This window comes from Anopheles nili, chromosome 2 (genome assembly GCF_943737925.1).
Source record: "Anopheles nili chromosome 2, idAnoNiliSN_F5_01, whole genome shotgun sequence".
NCBI classification, from domain to species: domain Eukaryota; kingdom Metazoa; phylum Arthropoda; class Insecta; order Diptera; family Culicidae; genus Anopheles; species Anopheles nili.
The window spans coordinates 13,841,295-13,863,078 of NC_071291.1; the positions used below are offsets into that span (position 1 = coordinate 13,841,295).

At 44.0% G+C, this 21,784-nt stretch overlaps 7 protein-coding genes across 7 annotated transcripts; 4 read left to right on the plus strand and 3 right to left on the minus strand.

The window, feature by feature from the left end:
* The first annotated feature begins 478 nt into the window (after window positions 1-478).
* On the plus strand, window positions 479-4,090 carry LOC128731544 (fatty acid hydroxylase domain-containing protein 2-like). Its single transcript, XM_053824669.1, has 3 exons — window positions 479-593; window positions 724-1,360; window positions 3,461-4,090. The coding sequence occupies exons 1-3, from the start codon at window positions 479-481 to the stop codon at window positions 3,600-3,602; spliced, it is 894 nt and encodes a 297-aa protein (XP_053680644.1). The 3' UTR covers window positions 3,603-4,090.
* Window positions 4,091-6,309: 2,219 nt separating this feature from the next.
* LOC128730271 (fatty acid hydroxylase domain-containing protein 2-like) lies at window positions 6,310-8,714 on the plus strand. Its single transcript, XM_053823312.1, has 3 exons — window positions 6,310-6,460; window positions 7,090-7,726; window positions 8,573-8,714. Exons 1-3 carry the CDS (start codon window positions 6,310-6,312, stop codon window positions 8,712-8,714), a joined length of 930 nt encoding a protein of 309 aa, XP_053679287.1.
* A 514-nt stretch (window positions 8,715-9,228) lies between these two features.
* LOC128730281 (fatty acid hydroxylase domain-containing protein 2-like) lies at window positions 9,229-10,371 on the plus strand. The gene is made up of 3 exons (XM_053823322.1): window positions 9,229-9,370; window positions 9,491-10,127; window positions 10,224-10,371. The coding sequence occupies exons 1-3, from the start codon at window positions 9,229-9,231 to the stop codon at window positions 10,369-10,371; spliced, it is 927 nt and encodes a 308-aa protein (XP_053679297.1).
* A 1,445-nt stretch (window positions 10,372-11,816) lies between these two features.
* LOC128720609 (uncharacterized) lies at window positions 11,817-13,293 on the minus strand. Its single transcript, XM_053814288.1, has 2 exons — window positions 13,248-13,293; window positions 11,817-13,179 (listed from the first exon to the last, which is right to left on the minus strand). Exons 1-2 carry the CDS (start codon window positions 13,269-13,271, stop codon window positions 11,830-11,832), a joined length of 1,374 nt encoding a protein of 457 aa, XP_053670263.1. The 5' UTR covers window positions 13,272-13,293; the 3' UTR covers window positions 11,817-11,829.
* A 607-nt stretch (window positions 13,294-13,900) lies between these two features.
* LOC128732183 (cytochrome c oxidase assembly protein COX15 homolog) lies at window positions 13,901-15,522 on the plus strand. The gene is made up of 4 exons (XM_053825352.1): window positions 13,901-14,065; window positions 14,137-14,281; window positions 14,461-14,593; window positions 14,667-15,522. Exons 1-4 carry the CDS (start codon window positions 13,901-13,903, stop codon window positions 15,520-15,522), a joined length of 1,299 nt encoding a protein of 432 aa, XP_053681327.1.
* A 25-nt stretch (window positions 15,523-15,547) lies between these two features.
* LOC128730320 (26S proteasome non-ATPase regulatory subunit 1) lies at window positions 15,548-18,769 on the minus strand. Its single transcript, XM_053823362.1, has one exon. The coding sequence runs from the start codon at window positions 18,767-18,769 to the stop codon at window positions 15,650-15,652; it is 3,120 nt and encodes a 1,039-aa protein (XP_053679337.1). The 3' UTR covers window positions 15,548-15,649.
* A 569-nt stretch (window positions 18,770-19,338) lies between these two features.
* On the minus strand, window positions 19,339-21,066 carry LOC128730949 (transport and Golgi organization protein 11). Its single transcript, XM_053824041.1, has 3 exons — window positions 20,757-21,066; window positions 20,214-20,529; window positions 19,339-20,131 (listed from the first exon to the last, which is right to left on the minus strand). The coding sequence occupies exons 1-3, from the start codon at window positions 21,007-21,009 to the stop codon at window positions 19,915-19,917; spliced, it is 786 nt and encodes a 261-aa protein (XP_053680016.1). The 5' UTR covers window positions 21,010-21,066; the 3' UTR covers window positions 19,339-19,914.
* Between the last annotated feature and the right edge of the window lie 718 nt (window positions 21,067-21,784).

A 21,784-nucleotide genomic window follows, 5' to 3' on the forward strand; every position in this document is an offset into this window, starting at 1 on the left:
GCTAAAACAACCTTGAACATTGTTCAAAATGAAATGTCAAATCAAACTCTCCATCAATTTATCGATCACGAAGACATTTCCTCATCCGCAAAGAACCGCTATCCTTAGGAACTTGTTTAAATTTGAATATCAAACCAGCACGAAGCGCGGGTGAACAAACGCGATTCGAAGGAACTGAGGATTGACAAAAAATCTTCCATTCGCAAAAACCGCCACACAGATGAGCCCACTGACCACACATCGCAGTATTAGATGATTTACGGAGTGCATCACTTGAGCCAATTCATGGTCAGACCGGAGTATCGCGCGGATCACATAAAAGAAAACTTCAGTCAAGCGCAAGATACCAAAAGCAGTGCACCGCTTCGAGGGTAATGCTCGTTAGCTTATCTTTCTCGCATTTCTCAGAGTTCTACTCACTTTTGTTGTGATGTCCTTTCCTTGGAGACATTGATCAACCGAGCAAATAGACGCAATCATGGATACGATCCTTGAGTTTGCGGGGAACGTAACGCGTTTGCCGTTTGAGGAGTTCTCAGCTCCCAGTGTTAGTTTGATCGAGCGACAGTGGAACGCCTTCTTGGATGTGATCGGTACGGTAGCTGTGTCACGTTAGTGATGCATAAGTGAAATTTTGAAACAACGTCCTGGTTGTGCCCTAACCTTGGATATATCTGCTTTTCTATTCCTGGGTATGTTCTACTATTGGGTGTGTCCTGGAAGGTGATGATACCGACACGCTGTACATGTGGTTCCTGACCGCGTACACGTACGGGTTCTTCTGGATTGTCGGCGGGTTGTTCGTGCTGATGGATGTCATCAATAAGCCGCAGTTTTTGCGCAAATTCAAAAACCAACCGGGCGTCAACGAACCGCTCGATTGGGCAAAGCTGAAGAACCTGGTGAAAACCGTTGCCTACAACCAGCTCGTGTATGGATTGCCAACATCCTATCTGTCGTTATACGCACGAAAGCTCACCGTCATGAAGATCCCAGACCCGCGCGTGCTACCATCACCGTACATCATAGTACGGGACATTATGGTGTGCATTGTTGCCTGGGAGATCATCTCCTACTACAGCCACCGGTTGCTGCATACGAGCTTCTTTTACAAACGCGTTCACAAGAAGCACCACGAGTGGTCTGCACCGATTGCTTGGGCGGCCCTGTACGTGCATCCGTTCGAGTTTCTCGTCAGTGGTCAGCTTCCGGTGTTCGTCGGACCTGCCATTATGACCTGCCATGTGTTCACGATGGTCATCTGGTTCTCGTTCGTCATGATGGAAACGCTGGTGGACCACTCGGGGTACCACTTGCCAGTGTTGAGCAGCTCCGAGATGCACGACTTCCACCACCTCAAGTAAGTCGGTCACAGAGCGCACCGCTCGAAGGCTTGGTAAATCACTTCTCTGACGCGAACCGCCGGAAAACCCGTTCCAGGCGACCCGAAAGTGAATGGGCCGGTCTAAGCGATCCTAACCTTGGGAACTTTGGGCATTTAATCAACGGCCGAAGCTGATTAAGGCGACCGCCCGGTTTGGTAAAAGCGGTCAACTTTTTGCTTTTTTTGTCTGTGCTCTAACTTCCAAACCTTCTTATTGTCCTTGTTCGAAACTTGATTGCAACGCCAATTCAGCAATTCCAAGCAGCAGGACATTGGCAACCGTGATGAACGTTCAATGTTCCCATTCTGCTTTTGGTGTCCTTCAGCCTTCGGCAAATCTTCCGGATGCTTAAGATGCAATAAATGCTATTTATAGAAACCTGCTGCACCACGATCTCGAAAGAGCACGTTCTAAGATGCTAAATATTTTCAAAAACTCGTCCTCCTCGTAAACATTTATGAACGGACGTTTCATCGGCAAAGTGTCATACATGAATATAGCTTCACACTGCTGCCAACGATGCTTACCACGATCCGCTTTTTGGTTTCTGATTCTGTCTGCTTGAACGTTGCTGAAGAATGCAGAACGATTCGAAAGAAGCACAAAACGAAATCGGAAGATTAAAATATGCATAAAACAACGAAAGTTTCTGTGTAAAAAAAACCAAACTCGTCCCATGCCACCTGAGCAGAAAGTAAAGGCTTTTCCGCCTCCAGAATTTTCGAACGATAGATCCATTTACATAAAACTCGCTCACACATATAATCCATAAGCCATCTGTGTAGGATTTCAAGGTTACACAAGTCATCGAACGCTGTGTCCGATATGATCCCCAAAAAAAGCGAACATCCTGGAAGCAAGTGTAGCGAATTTTAAAAAGTAGAAACACTATATTTGCTTCGTTTTTTTTTCTGAACACTCGCATTCGAGAAATAAGATACTGAATTATTACAATACCACGATGATACTGCTGGTTGTTTCCTAACAATCAGCCTCTAAATCCAGTTAGTTTCTTTAACTCTCCACTCCTCTGGAGGAGACTTCAACGTGTAACCATCCAAAGAGCCAGTGATCGGACCTTGACCGCTGGATACCATGGCATTTAGAAACGGTTATATATAAACATTTTTTCATCGATAACCAACGATCCGCACAATGTTGGAACATGCGTGCACCCTAATAACACCGCTTCAGTCACGTCAACCTCTCGTGCGAACGCCGGCAGGCTAATCTCGCTCGGCCCTCGGCTGAAACGTTTCAGATGCCAAGTCAATCGCCTAGACCTCTACGCACACGGCGCTGCGGTTGGACGATTTATTGTCGATAGCACTCCCCGACTAGGCTATCCTTGTGCCCTGGTATCTTCCAAGCCCAGAGCATTCCACCGAAAACATCTATGCGGCTTTCCACCCACCACCTGCATGCTCGAACCGGTTAACCTCCACAAGGGTTCGTCGGAGAGAAAGAAGCATAAGGTCACTCCTGTACGGGCCGCTGGGGGAACAGCAGCAATAGCAGCTCGGTTGCATAACACCAGCCAAAACAGCCGAATGAAAATGAGCCCCCAAAACTCGTCCCTTTAACCCTTTTTACCCAACGATCAAGCAGCGATCAATTCCTTGGCGGAAACATCGATTTGGCAACTCGTCGTGTAGCTCGGCTATAGCCGGTGCCCCGTCCTGAAGTAGACCGCAAGGCCACCACCGGTGGCATTCGATGAGCCTTGATGCTTCACGCTACGCATCCACAGAAGCCTTACGGCGTGACACACGATCGCAACAGTTCAGCAACCACCGCACGCATACGCTTCGTAATCGTTAGATCACTGATGTGAAGATGCCACCGGGCAGCTCTAATCGCGGGTCACTTTCTAATTACGATTTTTTTTTTGTATTTCTTTTTTCTCCATCTCTTTTTTCTCCATCTCTTTCTTTCTTGTTCTCCCCTTTATTTCTTTCATGTGCCATCGATCGACGGAATTGCTGATCGGTTTTTTGTTTCTCGGTTGCGTCCGTCGGTTTCTCTAATTTGGCGAACATCCAAACAATTCACCCGTGACAATCGGACGGCCACAGGTTCAATCAGTGTTACGGACTGTTTGGCTGGTGGGACGGTCTGCACGGTACCGATAGCGAGTTTCGCAAGAAGAAGCAATACCAGCGGCACCATCGCATCTTCAGCTTCAAGTCGGCCCGCGAGCTCGTACCGGAGCACTAGCGCAGCGGACATCCCGGACGTCGAGGATGACAGGAAACCTCCGAATCGATCTGCGCAATGACGACGGCGACGGCGATGGCGGCGACCACCAAGGTTCGCCGGACGGGACTGCGGCTCCCACGTGCGTGTCTGAGTCGACTCCAAATGGGCATACTTAATATCTAATCAATCATGCAGTTGCCATCGGCCGGTAACTGCGGACGCGCTTATAGTGCGTAACCCGGTAGCGCCGCGGTTCGCATGCATGGATGTAGTATTACGGAATAGTATTACCATTACCCATTCTTTGTCTGAGGAACTGATTTTAAACTAGCGGTAAGCTGCGGTAGGAATATCGGTTAGGCTTGCACTAACCAACGGCGGGTGATCAGTGGGTACGCGATACCACAACAGGGCGTAGCAAAATGGCTACGATGCTGCGGTGCTAGATGGGCACAAGGATATGTAACGAAGTAATCGTACCAATCAATAAATAAGCAAATCAAATATCCCACCCCAAAGCCCTAACACGAATTTATTTCGCTCTGATTGACGATTGTTTAATCTTGATCGTGTCACGATTTTTTTTTGTTTACTTCTTCCACACCGCCAATGAATTCATTAGCCCGGTAACATTTTCATTAATCAACAGTTGACAGAGTTTTTTCCACAAAAGTGGAGCTAAAAATAAATCATGCCGCATTAAATTGAGCATATGCACACAAAAAATCACATATTCATAAACGCTAGCTTCAAATCGTTTCGTATGTGGGACAAATGGACACTTGTAGAAAGACTGCGAGTGTAGCTAGAAAATACTCGCGGTAATGAAGTGCAATGACGAGCGTTTTCCGAGTCGGTTTAATTTGAAAACCCCTGTTTACTGCTCGTTAACCTCGAAGCTATATCCGAATGATCCGGGAGATGGATGATAATAGGGAATTGTACGTAAACCCGAACGGTAGGTACTTTGAGTGGTTATATAGTTATAATGCTTTTTTGTTTCGCTTGAAGGTTTGTTTTGCTTTAAGTCCTGTTCTACGTCTTAAAATATTCGATCGCGCTAAGGCTTAACACATCAACGATTTCAACGTGGTGCTTTCTACGGTGCACTTACACATGTACTTACGTAGGTACAGTTCATAAGCGGAACATACTCTGATAAGAAAGCTGTAATAAAGAAAGTGTGCTATTTGTTGTGTCACCTGTAGAAAGAAAAAAATATAACAAATAAAAAAGAATTCGAAGCTCCGTGCAACTTTTTTCGTGATTGAACAAACACTTTGCCTTCAGTTTCTGCTTCGCCGCCTCCAAAGATCGAGTTAATTTCATGCAAATTGCAAAGTTTTTGTTTTTACAAAATTGCTGCTAAGTCATATCAAATCATATAATTTTCCTAACAAGAAATGCCCCTTCAAATCACATTCACGCTTAAATAATTACTGTTCGAGTTGCATTTTTTGGAATATTCTTCCAACGCTTATGCTTCAAAGTGGTCTTTGAAGCCGAACGCTGCGATAAACGAAACGGTCTGCATCGCAAATTGTTTCAGGAATGTTAACGAACTTTTAAAACTGCTTGAGAACACATGGTTGCAAATTTTGACAGAGGTTCTTGATACCAAATCTTATTTTTGAGCAGTATTTTCGTCAAAAGTTCTAAGCTGGTTCTAAAGTTTATGGCCACCTAACGATTATCCTGCAAATGGGCGGACAATTAAGATAGAACTTTATGAAACTACTGGTCATAGACTATTCTAAGTAATCTAATTGAATTCACAGACAAAGATAACATAAAAAAAGCTGTTTTAAAAGACTTAGTCTAAAAATCAATCATTATAATCTAGCAACCGTTACTAGCGTTACATGCTGAATGCGTTACATTCGGGACGCTATGCATAAGCTTTCCAATTAGAAGCTTTAAGCTCGTGAATAGGGTGGAACTAAAGAATACAGGACTATATGGCATTATTTTTTGTTTAATCTTTTTTATTTAATATTTGCACTAAACACCAAAAGTAAATAAAAAACAAATATTTGTACAAAACATAAAAAAGCATACGTACTTTGAAATTACAAAACAAAAACTGAGTCAAAACCATAATTAACCGGAAAAAAACTGCACACTTAGCTCTCATGCCACAAACAGTAAATTGATCATCAAAACGGTGCCTGTACGACGTATATAAAACTCCATTACCCAACACGTACACTCTGTTCCTCAGAGATTTCACACCTAAGCTTTTAATCCGGTAGGGGTTGGTTGGGCCGAACGACTTTGAGTCCAAGCGAACCAATGCATAATGCACTCATCGTGTTGGAGATAGACGTATACAATCTGTCAAGGTCCTCGGTTGTAATGGGCTTAATTACAAGCTTTCGGCTTTGACTCTTTCATCTGGCGCGCGCTTTGGAAAATTGAAATGAGAAACTCCAACGCGTTCCGATTCAAAATTGAGACTCTCCCGTGCACCTTGAAAGAGAGGCATTCAACACATTCGCCTCAAAACGCGTCTGCTGGCGGTATTCAAATTTGAGTCTACCGAAAGCCACCGTTAGAGTAACTTCTCTTCGAACACGTGGACGGGTGCAAGTCCATTAAGTCGTGCGGAATACGGCGTGTGCTGTGTGTGTGTGCTGTGACGTTCGAGTTGACGAAGAGTGCATAGAGACTGATAATGCGGTGTGCTGTTTAATATTAATATCATCGAATTGAAAACGGAATCGAAATGAACAACATGAACGAAACATTTTCTGTTAACGGAGTGTCTTCAGTGAATCTGTCCGTAGAATCACGTTTTGAAGATTTGCTAAATCATGAACCGTTTGTACCGCATCGTTTGATTGAAAATAAATGGAACAAACTGCTAGATATCATCGGTATGTCAAATCAAATTTACACGCACCAACAACCTGTCACCATTTTTCTACCATCTAATAGATTGTTTTGCACTTATACAAGAGTACTATTTGGTTTTCTACATATTTCAAATTATGAGTTGTTTATGTTCAGTTTTTGAATGATTCTTCACTCATCCGCAAGCAGCCTTGGTGTTTCATTAGCACTTAATCAAACCGTTTGTGTTTCTGCTTTGCCTAGGTGCATACTAAATTTTAAAAGCTATCGGAACCATCTGCTGAAAAATAGAGTGAAGCACTGCATTTTACCTAAATTTTACACAAAACCTATCATATAAATAACCTCAGTAATGCACAGCTGTTCATGGATTTCCTTGAAATGTCCTTAATTGTATTCGCACGTTCCAACCGACGAAAAAGTTACAGGACATATTCAGACGGTGAAATGTAACGATCACGTAATCATGTAACGAAACTATTGTTCGACCACGATCGTTGCGATCGAGGCGAAAAGTGAGACCTATCAGCGTTCAGTATATCGTTCAGCGTTCAGTATAGTATCAGTTCGCACCACTAGCATGCAGCATTTTTTGCTCAGGCATGTTTTATCATTCTCATTATTTTCTTTTTATGACTGATATCGTACGTAGGAGATAATCCCGACAACCTGTACGTGTGGTACTTGATGCTGTACTCGTACGGTCTGTTCTGGATCCTAGGAGGTCTATTCGTGTTGATGGATTTGACGAATTGGCCTCGGTACATGCGCAAATACAAAACCCAACCCGGTACGAACGAACCACTCGATTGGCAACGCTGCAAGCAGCTCATCCGAACAGTTGCCTACAATCAGCTGGTGTATGGTGTTCCGACGACATACTGTTCGTATCACGCGCGCAAACTTATCACAGATGTCCTACCGGACGTGCGCGTTCTCCCCACACTGGACATAGTCCTGCGCGACATGGTGGTGTGCATCATCGCCTGGGAAGTCGGCTTCTACTATACGCATCGCCTGCTGCACTCCAGCTTCCTGTACAAGCATATACACAAGAAGCACCACGAGTGGAAAGCTCCAGTCGCTTGGTCGGCCATGTACGCGCATCCGTTCGAGTTCGTCGTCAGTGATCTGCTGCCGGTGTACCTGGGACCAGCCATTATGAAGTGCCACGTGTTCACACTCGCCCTTTGGCTCACTTTTGTAATGTGGGACACGCTGGGGGATCATTCCGGTTACCATCTACCGTTTCTAGGAAGCTCGGAATCACACGATTTCCACCATATGACGTAAGTTGCTGTAATATTTTTACATTCATCAAACAGGATTTAGTGTTAGTAATGCAAAAGATAGTTTTGAAATATAAAACTACGACCTTTCTGATAATCAAGGGAATGAAAAATGTATTGTACCCCTGGTTGTGGTCATGCCGACAACACCATCATTCAAATTCTGTTGCGTAACATTTTTCCGTTGAGCATTATTTATCATGATTTGCATTTATTTCGGAAGAAAGGTATAGGGTCGTTCCGATGCATTTGTGATGCACTGAACCAAAATAAATCAAAACTTCTTTGCTTTGGGTTACATTTAGTCTCTGGAGCTTCAAGCTAATAATTTTGTATCTCAAGCAGTGCCAATCCTATTATCAAGTTTGTTGAAACATGTTGACTCAATTTTGAGCCATTTCTTACAAATCGAAAGCTAACTAATAAAAGCTATAGACTCAACGCTTGTCTCCGCGGGCATAAAATTTCGCTTAATAAACAGACATGCTTTGAAGCACTGATAGGAAATCCAGTGGAGAAAACTAGCTTGTAAAGTACATGATAACATGAGAGAGTAGTTATTTATTCCGTTGCGTTTTGCGGTTGAAAACACTCAAATGATTTACACAAGACAGTTGTATGTAATGAATTTTAATTACTTTTCCCAACCAAGTTGTGAAAGCTACCGTCAATTCAAGTTACGAATAAGTGGTGATAGCGACTTGGCGAGAAATGAAAGTAAAAACATTTGCTGTCATTTTTAAAACGATTATGATATTATGATTAACGATATTAGATAAAATACTATTTTAGCATTAATTATCGATCGAGTCTTCATCTTTTGTCCTGCTTCTTCCACCATTTCAGTTTCAACCAATGTTATGGAAACTATGGATGGTGCGATCGGCTGCATGGAACAAATAGTGAATTCCGGCGCAAGAAACAGTATCAGCGACACTACCGAATTTTTAGCCTAAAATCCGCAAGAGAGCTTGTTCCAACAAAATAAACTCACTTAAAAAGGACGTGTTCCGCAATGATTTATGGCTTGAGAAACTATATGCTCAATGGCACTTTATGTACCGGTGGATATGAACACTGTTTTATCGCGACAGTCCAAAAATGGATATGATTATTTTATGACCATGAAATCAACAACGTGACGTAATGACTTTAAATCATGGTTGAGTTCACTGAAAGTTTTTCTTTTTTTTTTACTTATCGTTCACGAACATATTATGGGGTAGGTCAAAATTGCTGATGCTTGAAGCTGTAAACTCCCAGCAAAGAAAAAGAGAGAGTAAAAGAGATACAGAAGGATGTGTTATAGATATCTCATACTTTCGGAAAATATATCATATCTAACCTCGGGCAGTACTGTCAACGGCAACGTCGGTTGTAGACCGATCTTTGAACCAGCATTCGCAAAGCTCCGCAAAGTGATCGTAGTTTGGAGTATCAGTGATAATACTATCGAAGAAGCTGTTGTACTTCCGAGGTGTGATTTTCGGGGTAACAACAATATGGAGCCTCAGCTTTCGTTGGATGCCAACCTCGGAATGGCATCGTTGAACAATGGAAATATATCAACGTTTGATGCACTATCTCCAACGGTTGGCTCCAACTTTGTCGAACGCAAGTGGAACCAACTACTCGATGTTATCGGTAAATAGTGATTGTGTGGTTTGCTGAAGTATGGAGTTTCTTGAATCTGCTTTAACCGTTTCATTATTCAAACCTGGGGTGTTTTTGTTTCTTATCGTTATTTGAAAATTATAACACCAGGCGATGATCCCGACGTGCTGTACGTTTGGTTCCTCACAACGTATACATACACATTCTTTTGGATCGTCGGAATGTTGTTTGTCGCGATGGATTTGACCGGAAGGCCGCAATGCCTGCGGAAGTATAAAATCCAACCCGGCACCAACGAGCCTCTCCCGTGGGATCGCTTCAAACGTCTCGTCCTGACTGTGCTGCGCAACCAGTTCTTGTTCGGCGTGCCCACAAGCTATCTAGTGTTCCACAGTCGTAAGTTTGTCACGGCGGAAGTCCCGCCCGTACGGGTGTTGCCCACGCCTTTCACCATCGTGCAGGACATGCTGGTGTGCATCATATGTTGGGAGATCGCCTACTACTATACCCATCGATTACTGCACAATCGCCACGTGTACCGACACTTTCACAAGCAGCATCACGAGTGGAGTTCACCTGTGGCACTGGCCGCTATGTACTCGCATCCTGTCGAATTTGTCATCAGCGATCTGCTTCCGGTGTACGTCGGACCGATCATCATGCGAAGTCACGTGTTCACGATAATGATCTGGTTCTCGTACGTGATGATCGACACGCTAGCGGACCACTCGGACTACCATTTGCCGTTTCTGGCGAGCTCCGAGTTCCATGACTACCATCATCTCAAGTAAGTAGGCGAGACGAATTTGAATAGGCGAATGATCGCTATTTCGAGTGCAAGTGCTTATATTGTTGCTCCCTTTGTGATGTTCTCACGACACAGCTTCAACCAGTGTTTCGGCAACTTCGGACTGTGGGACCTTGTTCACGGTACTGCGAATGAATTTCTCAAGAAAAAGCAATTTCGGCGGCACCATCGGCTTTTAACTCTCCAATCAGCGCGAGAATGGATACCAGATAAAGAGCAGTAAACCATCAATAGGAGATGTAGAAACAAATGGATCAGGTGCATAAAGAAACTCGTCAGCCGTGCATATTAAGAAAATAGGGCGTATTAATTAAGCATCTAGAGCTACAATCTGCCAAAGTTATAGTCTCAAAAAGTATGAATGAAACAAAAAACAAAATATATAAATTTCGTTGTAAATCCATTAAGTAATTCTGTCGTCTAATTAAGTAAACCGTCGTGAATTTCACCACTGAAGACCCTGAATCCCTAATCCTATGCACCGTAGTGCACAAGGTAATGAGAAAAACGTTCAATGCCGTATTTTATTGCCGAAGTTTATGTTGAGTGAACCGTCACATCATGCTATCCGTTGCCACATCGATGGGCAACGTTTAACTATAGACCGACGTTGGGACGTTGGCTGAAAGTTTCATTGTGTTACTGTAAAATTTAACACCTTGCCTACATGTGTAAAAAATTGATGGTCCCAAAACGGTTCAGTCTGATGAATGGATTTAGCTGAAAATCGAACGAACAAAAAATCATTACGGATCATAAAAAATAGTTAATTTTCAAATGTTACGACATATTCACACTTACGCCACGTTTGTGCACGTTTAACGCTTGCTCAGACCAAACAGCGTAGCTTTACAAACTAGCTTGCACTACACGTGTGAAGCGAGCATTATCCAATGGAACGAGATGGTAATGAGTAGCATAACGTATAAAATTTCTGAATATTGAATCAATAAGACAAAAACATGATCAAGGAGAAATAAATCAGGCAATAAGATGATGAATGGCAGTAGCACAGCCTGCAACAAAGATATAATGGTTTACAAGGGTTAAAGCTATTATTAGCCACTTCAAGTGAAAGGTGAAATCTGTATTTGGAGAGATAGATGTTTCTAATTTAAGTTGTGCTGATTTGACTTCCTTATGTATTTTATGAAATCTTAAACTCAAAAACGAAGCAGTTGTGTCCTATTGTATTTTTCAATCTAATGTACAACATCCACATAATTAAATTAATTATATAAGCTGGCAAAAGAAGGTATATAACATAAGGCATAAACATTGAGTATAATATCCGTGGCTTCGTATGTACACTTACGATCATCGTCGTTGATCGAACCCAAATTTCAAATCTGATTTGTAGCCTTTGCAAGATGTTCAACTAAAAATGAAGGTAGATGGTCACCTTGACACTCCATTAATTATATTCTTTCCTGCATGCCGCACTCTTTGGAGCCCATTATTACCGCATGCAATTAGGCCATTTAAAACGATTATGTTCGACAAAAACTATTAGCTGACCGAAATAGAAAGTATCGGCCTAAAAAACAAACTGCGCAGTACGTCGTGGTAGTACAAACGAATTGACAAACATATAGCATATAACAAAAATGCAAACACTTTATTCAGAAAAGCAATACAAAAATATCATCGAGCCCTTACGACCCACTGGAATGTGCGAGATTCAATTGGCAAACGTAACGCCGAATGGAATGCAAATCACTTTGCGCTGGTTGTGCACCGTATCTAAAAGAAGTCGTCGATCAATCACATCGAGAGACACGTACGTATCCCAGAAGTTGTCGACAATTGCCAGCCGATGAGTGCTACCGTACGCTTCCACATCTGCCGGCGAAGAGATGGTCTCATAATGGATACCGTTTTTGATCTGCACCGTATTGCCCCTGTAGCTGCGCGTATCGGCCACATACGTGCCTAGACTTTTGATCGCAGCCCGATTAGTTTCCAGGCAGTTCGATGGCGTGGTCTTTGTTGGTGCAAAAACCAGCTTCACTTTCTTCTCACAAACGGCATAGTCTGAGCCGTAACAGAAGTCGTCCTTACGGAAGGTGTAAGGACATTCTGGGTTAAGCTCAGCATAGCTGTTTACCCACACCGTTTGGCTGCGTAGCCCGTAGGCAACCTCGAACATTAGTGAAAGCTCTTCGGTCCAGACCGACACGGAGCCCCCGTTGTTGCTATTTGCCAGCGATACAGCTTCCTTAGCTGTGCGAAAAACGTCGACGGCCACAATCGGACTTGGTTGGTAGGGTGTGGTTTCACCCGAGAGCAGATATTGAACACCAGGAATGAAGGCAAGTGTTGGCTTGATGTCGCTAGCGTCAGACACATTTTGGGTCAACATAGCACCAAAGCTCTTAGCTGCCTCAAGCGCCTTAACCAACGAATCTCGTAGAAGTTGCTTCTGGCTGTCGGTGAATGGCTTCAGTTTGGATTTAACGAGCAGCAAGAACTCTTCTTTCACAGTTTCCTGTACCAACACGTTACGAATGGCCCAAGGCGCGTTGTTAGTGGACCAGGCGAGCGCAAGACGATCGCTAGCCGATTCAAGATCGCTTGAATCGAACACAATCATGGTGCAGTAAGCCATTTGCAGTGGTATTTCATTGTTCAATGCCAGTTGGTCGCCATCGCGAGATGAAAATGAGGGGAATTGCAGCAGCAGCTTGATGAAATCGCACGTAATCGGATTATCGCCATAGAAGAACAAATTAAAGCCTACACATGTGGCCCGCATAGCCGAGTGCAGATCCAGCAGGATTTCAAACAGCGACTTTCTTCGATCGATCAGGACTCGGTGGTTAGAATGAGGTTTATCAACCAAGCCATCATCCTCCAGATGCATGTAGTGTTGCATGAAGTTTAGCGCATGTTCAACTTCGTACGTGGCTTCCTCTTTCGGCAGCAGTTTAACTGAATCGATAAGCGCATTCTTATGCTTCGTTACATAGGCCAAGAATGTTCCCGATTCCGAGTTCACCCTATAGCAATGGCAGTCTAGCAAAGTGACGCTCTGCAGAAATAGTTTCATTAGGTAGATGTTGGACAGAGAGTACATAGATAAAAAATGGCTATACTTACGTTGCTTCCAGTGTTGGTGCTCATCTTCGGGATTTTTTAGTGATTCTGCCTCTAATCGTAATTCAACTGATAGTGTAATCAACAAGCCGGTCGGAAGATTCAATTGTGTTACCGGAAAAAGGTGAGTCAAAATGACACATATTTAATAAAGGCGTTAAATGACAAAATTTTGGTAAATTAAATATCAAATTTCAAATAACATTAAATTCAAAAAATAAACCATTTTCCATATGTTTCTATAAAATCAAGGCTATAAAATAGTCTGTTTAAGTTTTTGCAAGTGATATGAACAAGTATTTGGAGGGCCAATTAGAGATTCCATTTTTGCTGTTTTACGTTATAAGATCAACAATTTTTTAGCAGATTTCAATTTTAACCAATTTTATATTTTCTTTTATGGTTAGTGATAATTTACCATCAAAAGAGTAATTTTTTGCAGAATATAATTCATAAAAATTATGCATATTTTAACAAAACTCAAGTGTCTAGCATTGCGTAAGCTGTACTGTACATTTGCTGCGTCAAATTTGACGTAAAGAAAAACCGGTGCTGTAGAATGAAAACATTTCGCAACATTTTAACATGAAAGTGAGTTTTTCCACAGTAATAAGTTAAGCTACCTTAAACTGATTCACAAAAGTATTTTATATAAAATGTTCAACTGTTTACGCTTAACCACGTGCGCTGGTCGAAGTGCTACCAGTAGTTTAAGCAAATGTTCCGCGTTTAAAACAATAAGCCCCGTCAGATCAATCGTTACTGAATCACTGCTAGTCAAACCTACTTTAAGGGGATTTACCGTTCGTGATACAACAAAGGTATTCTAACATCAGTGCTAGTAGCATGCTGCTTGTGAGACTAATATTATCGAGGATTTTTCGACTTATAGCAAAGCCTGCTAACGATATGCAGAACATTCCGCACTCCCATCAGTCGTTACTGCACCAAAACATCTGTATCTGAAAAGGGCAGCAAATCCGTAGGATACTGGCTACTCGGATGCAGCGGAATGGTCTTCGTCGCCGTCGTTCTAGGTGGGATTGTGTACTATGAATTCGTCGTCCATTGTGTGTGCATTGTAATGGAGGAAATTGTAAAAATGACTGGGAAATAAATTTCCTCTCTGAAGGGAGCACCGATGCACGACTAAGAGGCAAAAGTTCAAAAACAAACTATGACTTACTTTAATCCGTATTTATGCACATCGGCCCAGGTGGAGTTACCCGACTCACAGAATCCGGATTATCAATGGTCACGTGGAAACTACTGGGAGAGAAAATGCCCAGGACGGACGCAGAATGGCGTGAGGAATTCAACCGCTATCAACAATTTCCCGAATTTAAACTGTACGCTTTTGCAAACTCATCATTGCACGCAGGTGCATTTACTCATATGTATGTTCTATTGTTTCTGTTGTAGCAAAAACCAAGACATAACGCTCCAGGAGTTTAAATTGATCTGGTTCATGGAATACGGGCATCGCATGTGGGGTCGGGCGATAGGAGCGTTCTTCGCGATACCCGCGGTCTACTTTTGGAGTAAAGGATATTTTAACAAGGCGATGAAAACTCGTGTGCTTGCTTTCGGTACCCTGATCGGAATACAGGGTTTAATGGGTTGGTATATGGTAAAATCAGGCCTAGAAGACCGATTTCACCAAGAAAGCGACGTACCGCGCGTATCACAGTATCGTTTGGCCTCTCACCTTGGATTCGCCTTTGTTTTGTATTCGTTATTCTTATGGTCCGCACTAGACAAGCTACTCCCAGCACAGAAACTAATTGGCAATATTCCTGCTGCTACGTTCCGTTTTAAAGGTCTTGCGCACGCTACGAAAGCGGCCGTTTTCTTTACTGCTTTGTCCGGAGCATTCGTTGCTGGACTCGACGCAGGTTTGATTTATAATTCCTTCCCGAAGATGGCTGATCGTTGGATACCGAGCGACATTTTGGCTCTTTCCCCGACGTTACGCAATTTTACCGAAAACCCTACCACCGTCCAATTCGACCATCGCGTACTGGGAACCGCGACCTTAACGCTCATCACCGGCATGTTTCTAATCTCACGCAGGCGACTGCTTCCGCCACGCGCTTACAAAGCTGCGACTGCCGTTGCAGCTATGGGATGGCTGCAGGTTGCTCTTGGCATAACGACACTTCTTACATACGTACCCGTCCCTCTAGCCGCTAGTCATCAATCCGGTTCTTTAATATTACTATCGCTTGCTATTTGGCTGACACATGAGCTCAAACTTGTGAAGCGATTACCCAAATAAATTACAGCGTACTAGTTAAGTTTTTTAGACTTCTTTATTTATGCTTCATATATCGAAACACAATAGTTACAAACCCGAACACATAGAACATTCAATCAAACGCTAGTATTATTTTAAGCGTTTTGTTTTAGGCATCATCTTCCACATACTCGAACGGTTCCGGAGCATCTGGCTCTTTTAGATCATCGTTTTTAGGACCGCAAGCAGCAACGGGTTCGACCAGCACCTGATCACCACCTGACGTATGATTCATCATGATGATTCCACCAATAGTGACATCCTTCAACGGGGTGTAGGGCGTTCCTTCGGCGATGCTGATAACCTTCAACTGTTGGCGCATCACACGGGCCGGATTAGCCAGGATTTCAAAACTGGGTTCCGGCTCCTTGGGAGTTTTGCTCGCAGTTGTTGCCTTATCCGTTGCCTTGTCCGTGCCACCGGAGCTAGACGCCGCCGAATCCTCTCCGGCAGCAGTTGAAGGTGCGGGCGAACCAACACCAGAGCTGCCTGATTTATCCTTCTTCTTTGATTCCTCCTTCACGGGCGTAGTAGAAGCGGCAGTGGAAGATTTCGGTTCCTCCTTCGTCTTTGCCGTATCGTCTTTACCACTAACCGCTTCCTCATCGACCTCCATCTTGATATCGGCCGCTGGAGTGGCGGACGATGCAGTAGCTGAACTATCCTTTGAGTCCTTCTTCTTATCACCCTCTCGACGTTTGGCACGGGCTGCAATCGACAGTACGGCCGTAGTAACCTTCTCCCTTTCTTCGCGCTTCTTCTCCTCCAACGGAGCAGGATATGCATACAATGAAGGACGTGCGGCAGACTTGAAATCGATCTTCGGCATCTTCAGATCGGAGTTCAGCGCGATGATACACGTAGGAGTGAAGGCCAACGAGAGACAGTGCGACAGCGGGAACCAGTACCAGTACTGGGTGAATAGGAGCATTCCCACAACGGCCTGTAGGTTGGTGTGTCCCGTGCGGGATTGCAAGCTAACCGTAACGTTGCGACCACCGGCATCGATGATGCCCTGCGCCAGAATCGCGCCAAATTTCGCCATCACATCCTCGTGCTTGTTGGTGATTACCTGGGTGTACAGCTGTCTGAAGAAAGTTACCTTGGGACAGGTCTGATCGGTATGCTGAATCAGGATCATGGCCGACGCAATCAGTGCACCCTGGCGAACGAAGTTAACCGGGTCAAATTTGGCCATTGGCTCGAGTAGAGCAATCGCTTCGCGTGAACCCGTCCCGGCGCAGGCGATACCAAGCGCCATGGCTGCACCATACCGTACGTGCGGATTGTAAGATTCTGCCAGCAATGATACCACCGAAGGGCACTGTTCCGGTGAGCGGAACAGAATAAATCCGATGGCGGTTACTGCTGCACGACGTACATCGTCATTTACGTCGCTGACAGCAACATGGAGCAATTTCCGAATGGCCTGATTATTGCCCGTTCCACAATACGCCATTGCGATTGTGTACATACCGCTACGACGCAACACTGGATCCTTATCATTCGACAGGGACGCCACTAGCGCATCTGCCTCTTCCAGCCTAGCGTACATCGTCAACGAAATGCCCACCGCCAAACCGCGAAGAATCTTTTCGTGCTGCGTTTCCTGCGCGTAGGATACCATATCCTCGATGGCTTGCGCATGCTTCGAGCCAAGCATTAGCATTCCCATGGCAATGCCGGCCGCTTCACCGGTGACTGCGTCGTCTTGGTAGAGGTTAAACTTAAGCTGCTCGTACACGTCCTGCCGGTGAGTGCCCATGGCGGCCAATCCAAGCCCAAGGCATCCACCATGGCGAACGTTTTCGTTTTGGGCGTCCTTCAGCTGCTGCAGCAGATAGTCGATGATGTTAGCGCCATGGTTGGCGTGAATCAAACCGAGCGCATACAGACCACCGCCCTCCGAATATCCCGAGCTGGGACCACTTTCCTTGGGAAGATAGCTCTGCATCAGTGCCAACGAATCCGTTTCGTGTCCACGATGAATGACACCTAGCGATGCGGTCGCAGTAAGTTTTGCCCAGTTCGTTGCCCTGGCCAACCATTCGAGATTGTCTCGCAGGAACTGGTCGCTGGTGGTGCCACTGTGCATGAACGTATTTGCGATGACCGTTGCCGTATGGCAGATCGAGAGCCGAACTGATTCCTTTGTTCCACGGAGAATTTGCAAATCGGCATGGTTGCTGCGAATCAGGAACTGCAGTTGCAGCTCAATGGTGACTTCACCTGAAAGAATACTCGCTAGCTTTTCAATGTTCTTCTGGTGAACTTTTTCGGCCTCGTTGAGGCTCTCAAGCGTCCGTTCCGTTTTCGGTTCTACGGACTCAGTCGTAGCGTCAGTTGACGTAGTGCCTTGTGGTTTGAAGTTTGAAATCAATGCTGAAGGAATCGGAGCGGTAGCTTTGAGCGCTTGCAGAACCTGACCGAGGTACTGCTGGGTGGCCGATTCGTACAGATCGAACGCAATCTGGTACGCCATCAGGACGGAGGATTCGTTTTCCTTTGTGAGCCCATCGAGAACTTCGGCCACAGCCAAAGGATCTTCGAGGAAGATCAGACACTGACACATGTTCACGTAGTCCGGAACACCCGCGTTTCGGTACAGCTCCACCAAACAACGTAGGACCGTATTGCGGAAAGCTCGGTTTTGGATGAATCCCATCGTGACCTGGAACGCGTACGCCAGCATACCGGGCACATCATCCGCCTTCATGATCGACGATTCGACGATATCCATACGACGAGTTTCGAGCGCAATGCCAAGCGCCTGCTTGTACTGACCATCCTCGAGACAGCGCTGGATCATACGATTCACGATCGCCTCTAACCGGGCGTCAATTGGTTTTGCAACCAGGTTGTTCTCTTGGGCCTCTACCAACGCCACACGCAGCTGGGTGTAGTGATCAATACACTTGGCAATAATCGTATCCACGTACTCGTTGCGAGCGTTCACATCGAACAGATCTCCAGCTCCCAGAGCGTACGTTAGGGAATCCTCAAACGAGCCCAGGTGGTAGTAGACTTTTGAGGCAACTAGTGCCGCTAACTCATGATGAGAGAAGCTCTTGTCCTCGTGCAGCATTTCGATCTTTTCGGCCGCTTCGGAGATTTCCGGCCAAAATTCACCCACAATCATGTTTAGCTTGTTTAGGGCAAATACCTTTAGCTCCGTGACGGGTTCATCCAACAGGCATATGATGCCGGCGGCCGAGGTGATGTTCACCATTTTCGTACGTATCGTTTATTGTAACTTTGTTAGCCAAATAATATTACTGCTCACAGGCAAACACTAACAATGAAATGTACTCCAATCCAAGCAATATCGTCGCCGATGACTTTCACAAAAATGTTTAGTCTGACAAATGATCAAACACCTTTTTTCGTGCGTTTTGACATTTGTTGTTACTGACAGCACAGGATTCGAGCGTCATTCAAATCTATGACTAATGCCAGTAATCATTTGATCGCAAAGTATTTTAGTTATCTAGGTTTAACTAGGGATGTTGAATAAAATAAACCGACCCCATTAATTGTAACCAAGCAGGTTTGGACTCATGTTCTATTCTGTGCGCTGTATATCTAAGCAGAATAAATATCACATTTCGATTCAAAAGTCAACCCTATAAGGATTCGGTTACTGTTCTCCTTCAACGGCCTAGAAAGGAAACTTGAACTGGCCGACCTTTATTTTATGTAATATTTGTTTTACTTATTGACATCAATCAGAAAACTTGCGCTATTTTTCAAGTCATAGAATAATAATATTACACACTTTCGTAACTTAACGATGTTCATATATTTTATGCAAATTTGGATGCTACATTACATGTGAGTTTTGTTTTATCATATCGGTCACGTGAATAAGTTTTATAAAATATCCTAAAAGAAATCATTTATCATTGATACAAAACCATCATGATCAAAATAAGGTAGAAAATTGTAAAAAATACTAAATGTAATTCCTACTGCTGAAGAAATTGAAATGGGAAATCTAACCAACTAGCACACTTATGAAAATACTTTAGTTTTTCATCCTTCGGAAAAATCATGTTTTAGCCCCATAACTTAATCCTGATTCTATTTCGCATTCTCACTACCAACACCTCATCACACAGCTTTTCGTATATTCACATAAAAGAAGAACAACTATCTCCGAAGCAACATTAAATCATTTCATTAATGCGAGCAGTTTTGTAGTACCAAAGACCTAGTCTCATTCAACGCACCATTCCATTAAATGACCAACACGTTTCGTCGAATTAATGCTTGTGCTTGTTCCAGTTTATGGAATAGTTACATTATGCACCCAAGCTTACCGGTGGCACGTGAATGGCTACCGTAGAAATATATTGCACTGATTGCAACCTAGACTTACTTCCGGCTTAGCCACATGAATGTTTTGAAAAGGAGATACGCCATTCCGACGCAACAGATGATCTTTTCACGCTGCTGCCTCTGCACGGATTCTATCTCAATCGATAAAAGTCGGCGATTTATTTTTGCCACCTGGCGCCGCAGGTTTGTAAGTTCCTCCGAAGGTGTCAAATTTTCAACACTGCCACCAAATGTTGGTGTTTCATCGCGCATGCTAAAAATACAAATATTTCAAAAATAAAAAATTGCTTAAAGCGTTATGGCAAAATACTAGACAACTGTGGATTAATTGTTACCTTCTTGTTAAGGTGAGTTCATTGTTTGTCTTTGCAAAAGCAGAACGTTTGGTATGCTCCCTGCCATGCGAGAAAGATGGCTTCGAAAAGTAAGCATTACTGCTGTTAGGATCTTCGACCGACTCTAATGAAGGTGGCCCGTACGTATCCTCCTGGTTGTTATCTTTGGCATTCTCTTCCGGCTCCTCCCAAGCCGAGGGAAAGTGATGTTCCGAAAGTGTTATTACTCGCGGTGGTGTCGAGACGCGCACGAATCCGGGATCCTTTGGTAAGATAGAATTCTCCAGCATAATCTCGCGGGGGGCCGATTTGGTGCCTGATGTGAGAACTGGTACAATTAGATACCATTCGCAGTGTTCGTACGCAGAGAAAGTAAAAATGTGCATATGGAGGGGATGTATGTTAGTATGACGAGAATGAATTTTAAATGTTATTTGAAGACGATAACTGATTCATGCTAGACGTTAGTACGCAAGAAACAAATGGCCATAATTTCGTCACTTCCTCTGCATAACGCCTCATCAGCGAACCAGTAAGGCTTACCCAAATGCTGATCTTGTCCGAGCACCACGATACGATCCGGAACGTTCATATCGATTTTGTTGTGATAGTTCCAGGAATTAATTTCACCGTTCCCATTCGGCAGCAGATCCTGATCATCGTAATAATCTCCAGTTGCACGAATCCGTTTCGGAACACGCATCTGTTCGCTGATATCATGGGCATAGGCCGCATTTTGAAACATTGAATCGTCTTCGTAGTTTCCGTAGCCTCCAGGACTTATCGAACGTGCCATTTTGTACACGATAGTGCAGATTCCGATGGGCACTTGATGAAGCTCGCTGCGAAACTATTTTTAAAGTAGTGTACACCGCCGAACCTTACTACACCGTTGGAACATGAAGCAGTACCACGGCACAGCTATGGTCGTGGATCTCGAATGCTTTTTTCGTCGTATTGAATAATGTTTTCAGTATTCTTTTTGTTGCGCGAACATGAATATTTTTCACTATTTTGCTTCTTTTTTCTAAGCGTTTCGACAATGACAATGCCAGTGACAGCTGCAGCAAGCAAAATTACTTGCAGGGTAACGCTAATTTGTTATAGCTGCTTACAGATTTGTGCACAGGTAAATTTGGCAAAAAAGTAAAGCTATTAATTAGCGACAATTTTCAACATGCAAATTTTGAACGCAGAACTTACCGGAATGAAACGCTATCGCGCGCAAAAATCTAGGCTTGCTTATGGCTTAGAAAGGTAGCACTGACAGCCGTCGTTACGTTACGGTGGTGGGAAAAACATAACGATTAACTGTCAAACGGGCTCACGGACATCGCAAGGAAATACAGGAAAACGATAGGTTGTAAAGTTCGACAAGCAGGCAGCAGCAAATTATTGTGCGTTCTTATTAAATACATTTTCCGCATGTACTCGGTTGTCGTGTTTGTGAAAAAGTGCAGTGCCGTGCGTGAATAGCAGGTGCTCTACTCGCGACGAACCCAAGTGAAGTGTACCTCGCGTTCGCAAGACCCGCTTTTTGCTTGCTGCATGTACCTCATCACCAGCTTCCC

What these genes read in the sequence shown, in the direction of transcription:
- LOC128731544 (XM_053824669.1), top strand. Translation starts at nt 479, where the DNA reads ATGGATACGATCCTTGAGTTTGCGGGGAACGTAACGCGTTTGCCGTTT. An exon ending in CGCCTTCTTGGATGTGATCG is followed by an intron (nt 594 to 723) that starts GTACGGTAGCTG and finishes GTGTCCTGGAAG; the next exon opens with GTGATGATACCGACACGCTG. An exon ending in CACGACTTCCACCACCTCAA is followed by an intron (nt 1,361 to 3,460) that starts GTAAGTCGGTCA and finishes GGACGGCCACAG; the next exon opens with GTTCAATCAGTGTTACGGAC.
- LOC128730271 (XM_053823312.1), top strand. Translation starts at nt 6,310, where the DNA reads ATGAACAACATGAACGAAACATTTTCTGTTAACGGAGTGTCTTCAGTG. An exon ending in CAAACTGCTAGATATCATCG is followed by an intron (nt 6,461 to 7,089) that starts GTATGTCAAATC and finishes TATCGTACGTAG; the next exon opens with GAGATAATCCCGACAACCTG. An exon ending in CACGATTTCCACCATATGAC is followed by an intron (nt 7,727 to 8,572) that starts GTAAGTTGCTGT and finishes CCACCATTTCAG; the next exon opens with TTTCAACCAATGTTATGGAA.
- LOC128730281 (XM_053823322.1), top strand. Translation starts at nt 9,229, where the DNA reads ATGGAGCCTCAGCTTTCGTTGGATGCCAACCTCGGAATGGCATCGTTG. An exon ending in CCAACTACTCGATGTTATCG is followed by an intron (nt 9,371 to 9,490) that starts GTAAATAGTGAT and finishes TTATAACACCAG; the next exon opens with GCGATGATCCCGACGTGCTG. An exon ending in CATGACTACCATCATCTCAA is followed by an intron (nt 10,128 to 10,223) that starts GTAAGTAGGCGA and finishes CTCACGACACAG; the next exon opens with CTTCAACCAGTGTTTCGGCA.
- LOC128720609 (XM_053814288.1), bottom strand. Translation starts at nt 13,271, where the DNA reads ATGAGCACCAACACTGGAAGCAAC. An exon ending in GCACCAACACTGGAAGCAAC is followed by an intron (nt 13,180 to 13,247) that starts GTAAGTATAGCC and finishes CTATTTCTGCAG; the next exon opens with AGCGTCACTTTGCTAGACTG.
- LOC128732183 (XM_053825352.1), top strand. Translation starts at nt 13,901, where the DNA reads ATGTTCAACTGTTTACGCTTAACCACGTGCGCTGGTCGAAGTGCTACC. An exon ending in CCGTTCGTGATACAACAAAG is followed by an intron (nt 14,066 to 14,136) that starts GTATTCTAACAT and finishes TTCGACTTATAG; the next exon opens with CAAAGCCTGCTAACGATATG. An exon ending in CAATTTCCCGAATTTAAACT is followed by an intron (nt 14,594 to 14,666) that starts GTACGCTTTTGC and finishes TTTCTGTTGTAG; the next exon opens with CAAAAACCAAGACATAACGC.
- LOC128730320 (XM_053823362.1), bottom strand. Translation starts at nt 18,769, where the DNA reads ATGGTGAACATCACCTCGGCCGCCGGCATCATATGCCTGTTGGATGAA.
- LOC128730949 (XM_053824041.1), bottom strand. Translation starts at nt 21,009, where the DNA reads ATGGCACGTTCGATAAGTCCTGGAGGCTACGGAAACTACGAAGACGAT. An exon ending in CGGACAAGATCAGCATTTGG is followed by an intron (nt 20,530 to 20,756) that starts GTAAGCCTTACT and finishes TTCTCACATCAG; the next exon opens with GCACCAAATCGGCCCCCCGC. An exon ending in GAACTCACCTTAACAAGAAG is followed by an intron (nt 20,132 to 20,213) that starts GTAACAATTAAT and finishes TTGTATTTTTAG; the next exon opens with CATGCGCGATGAAACACCAA.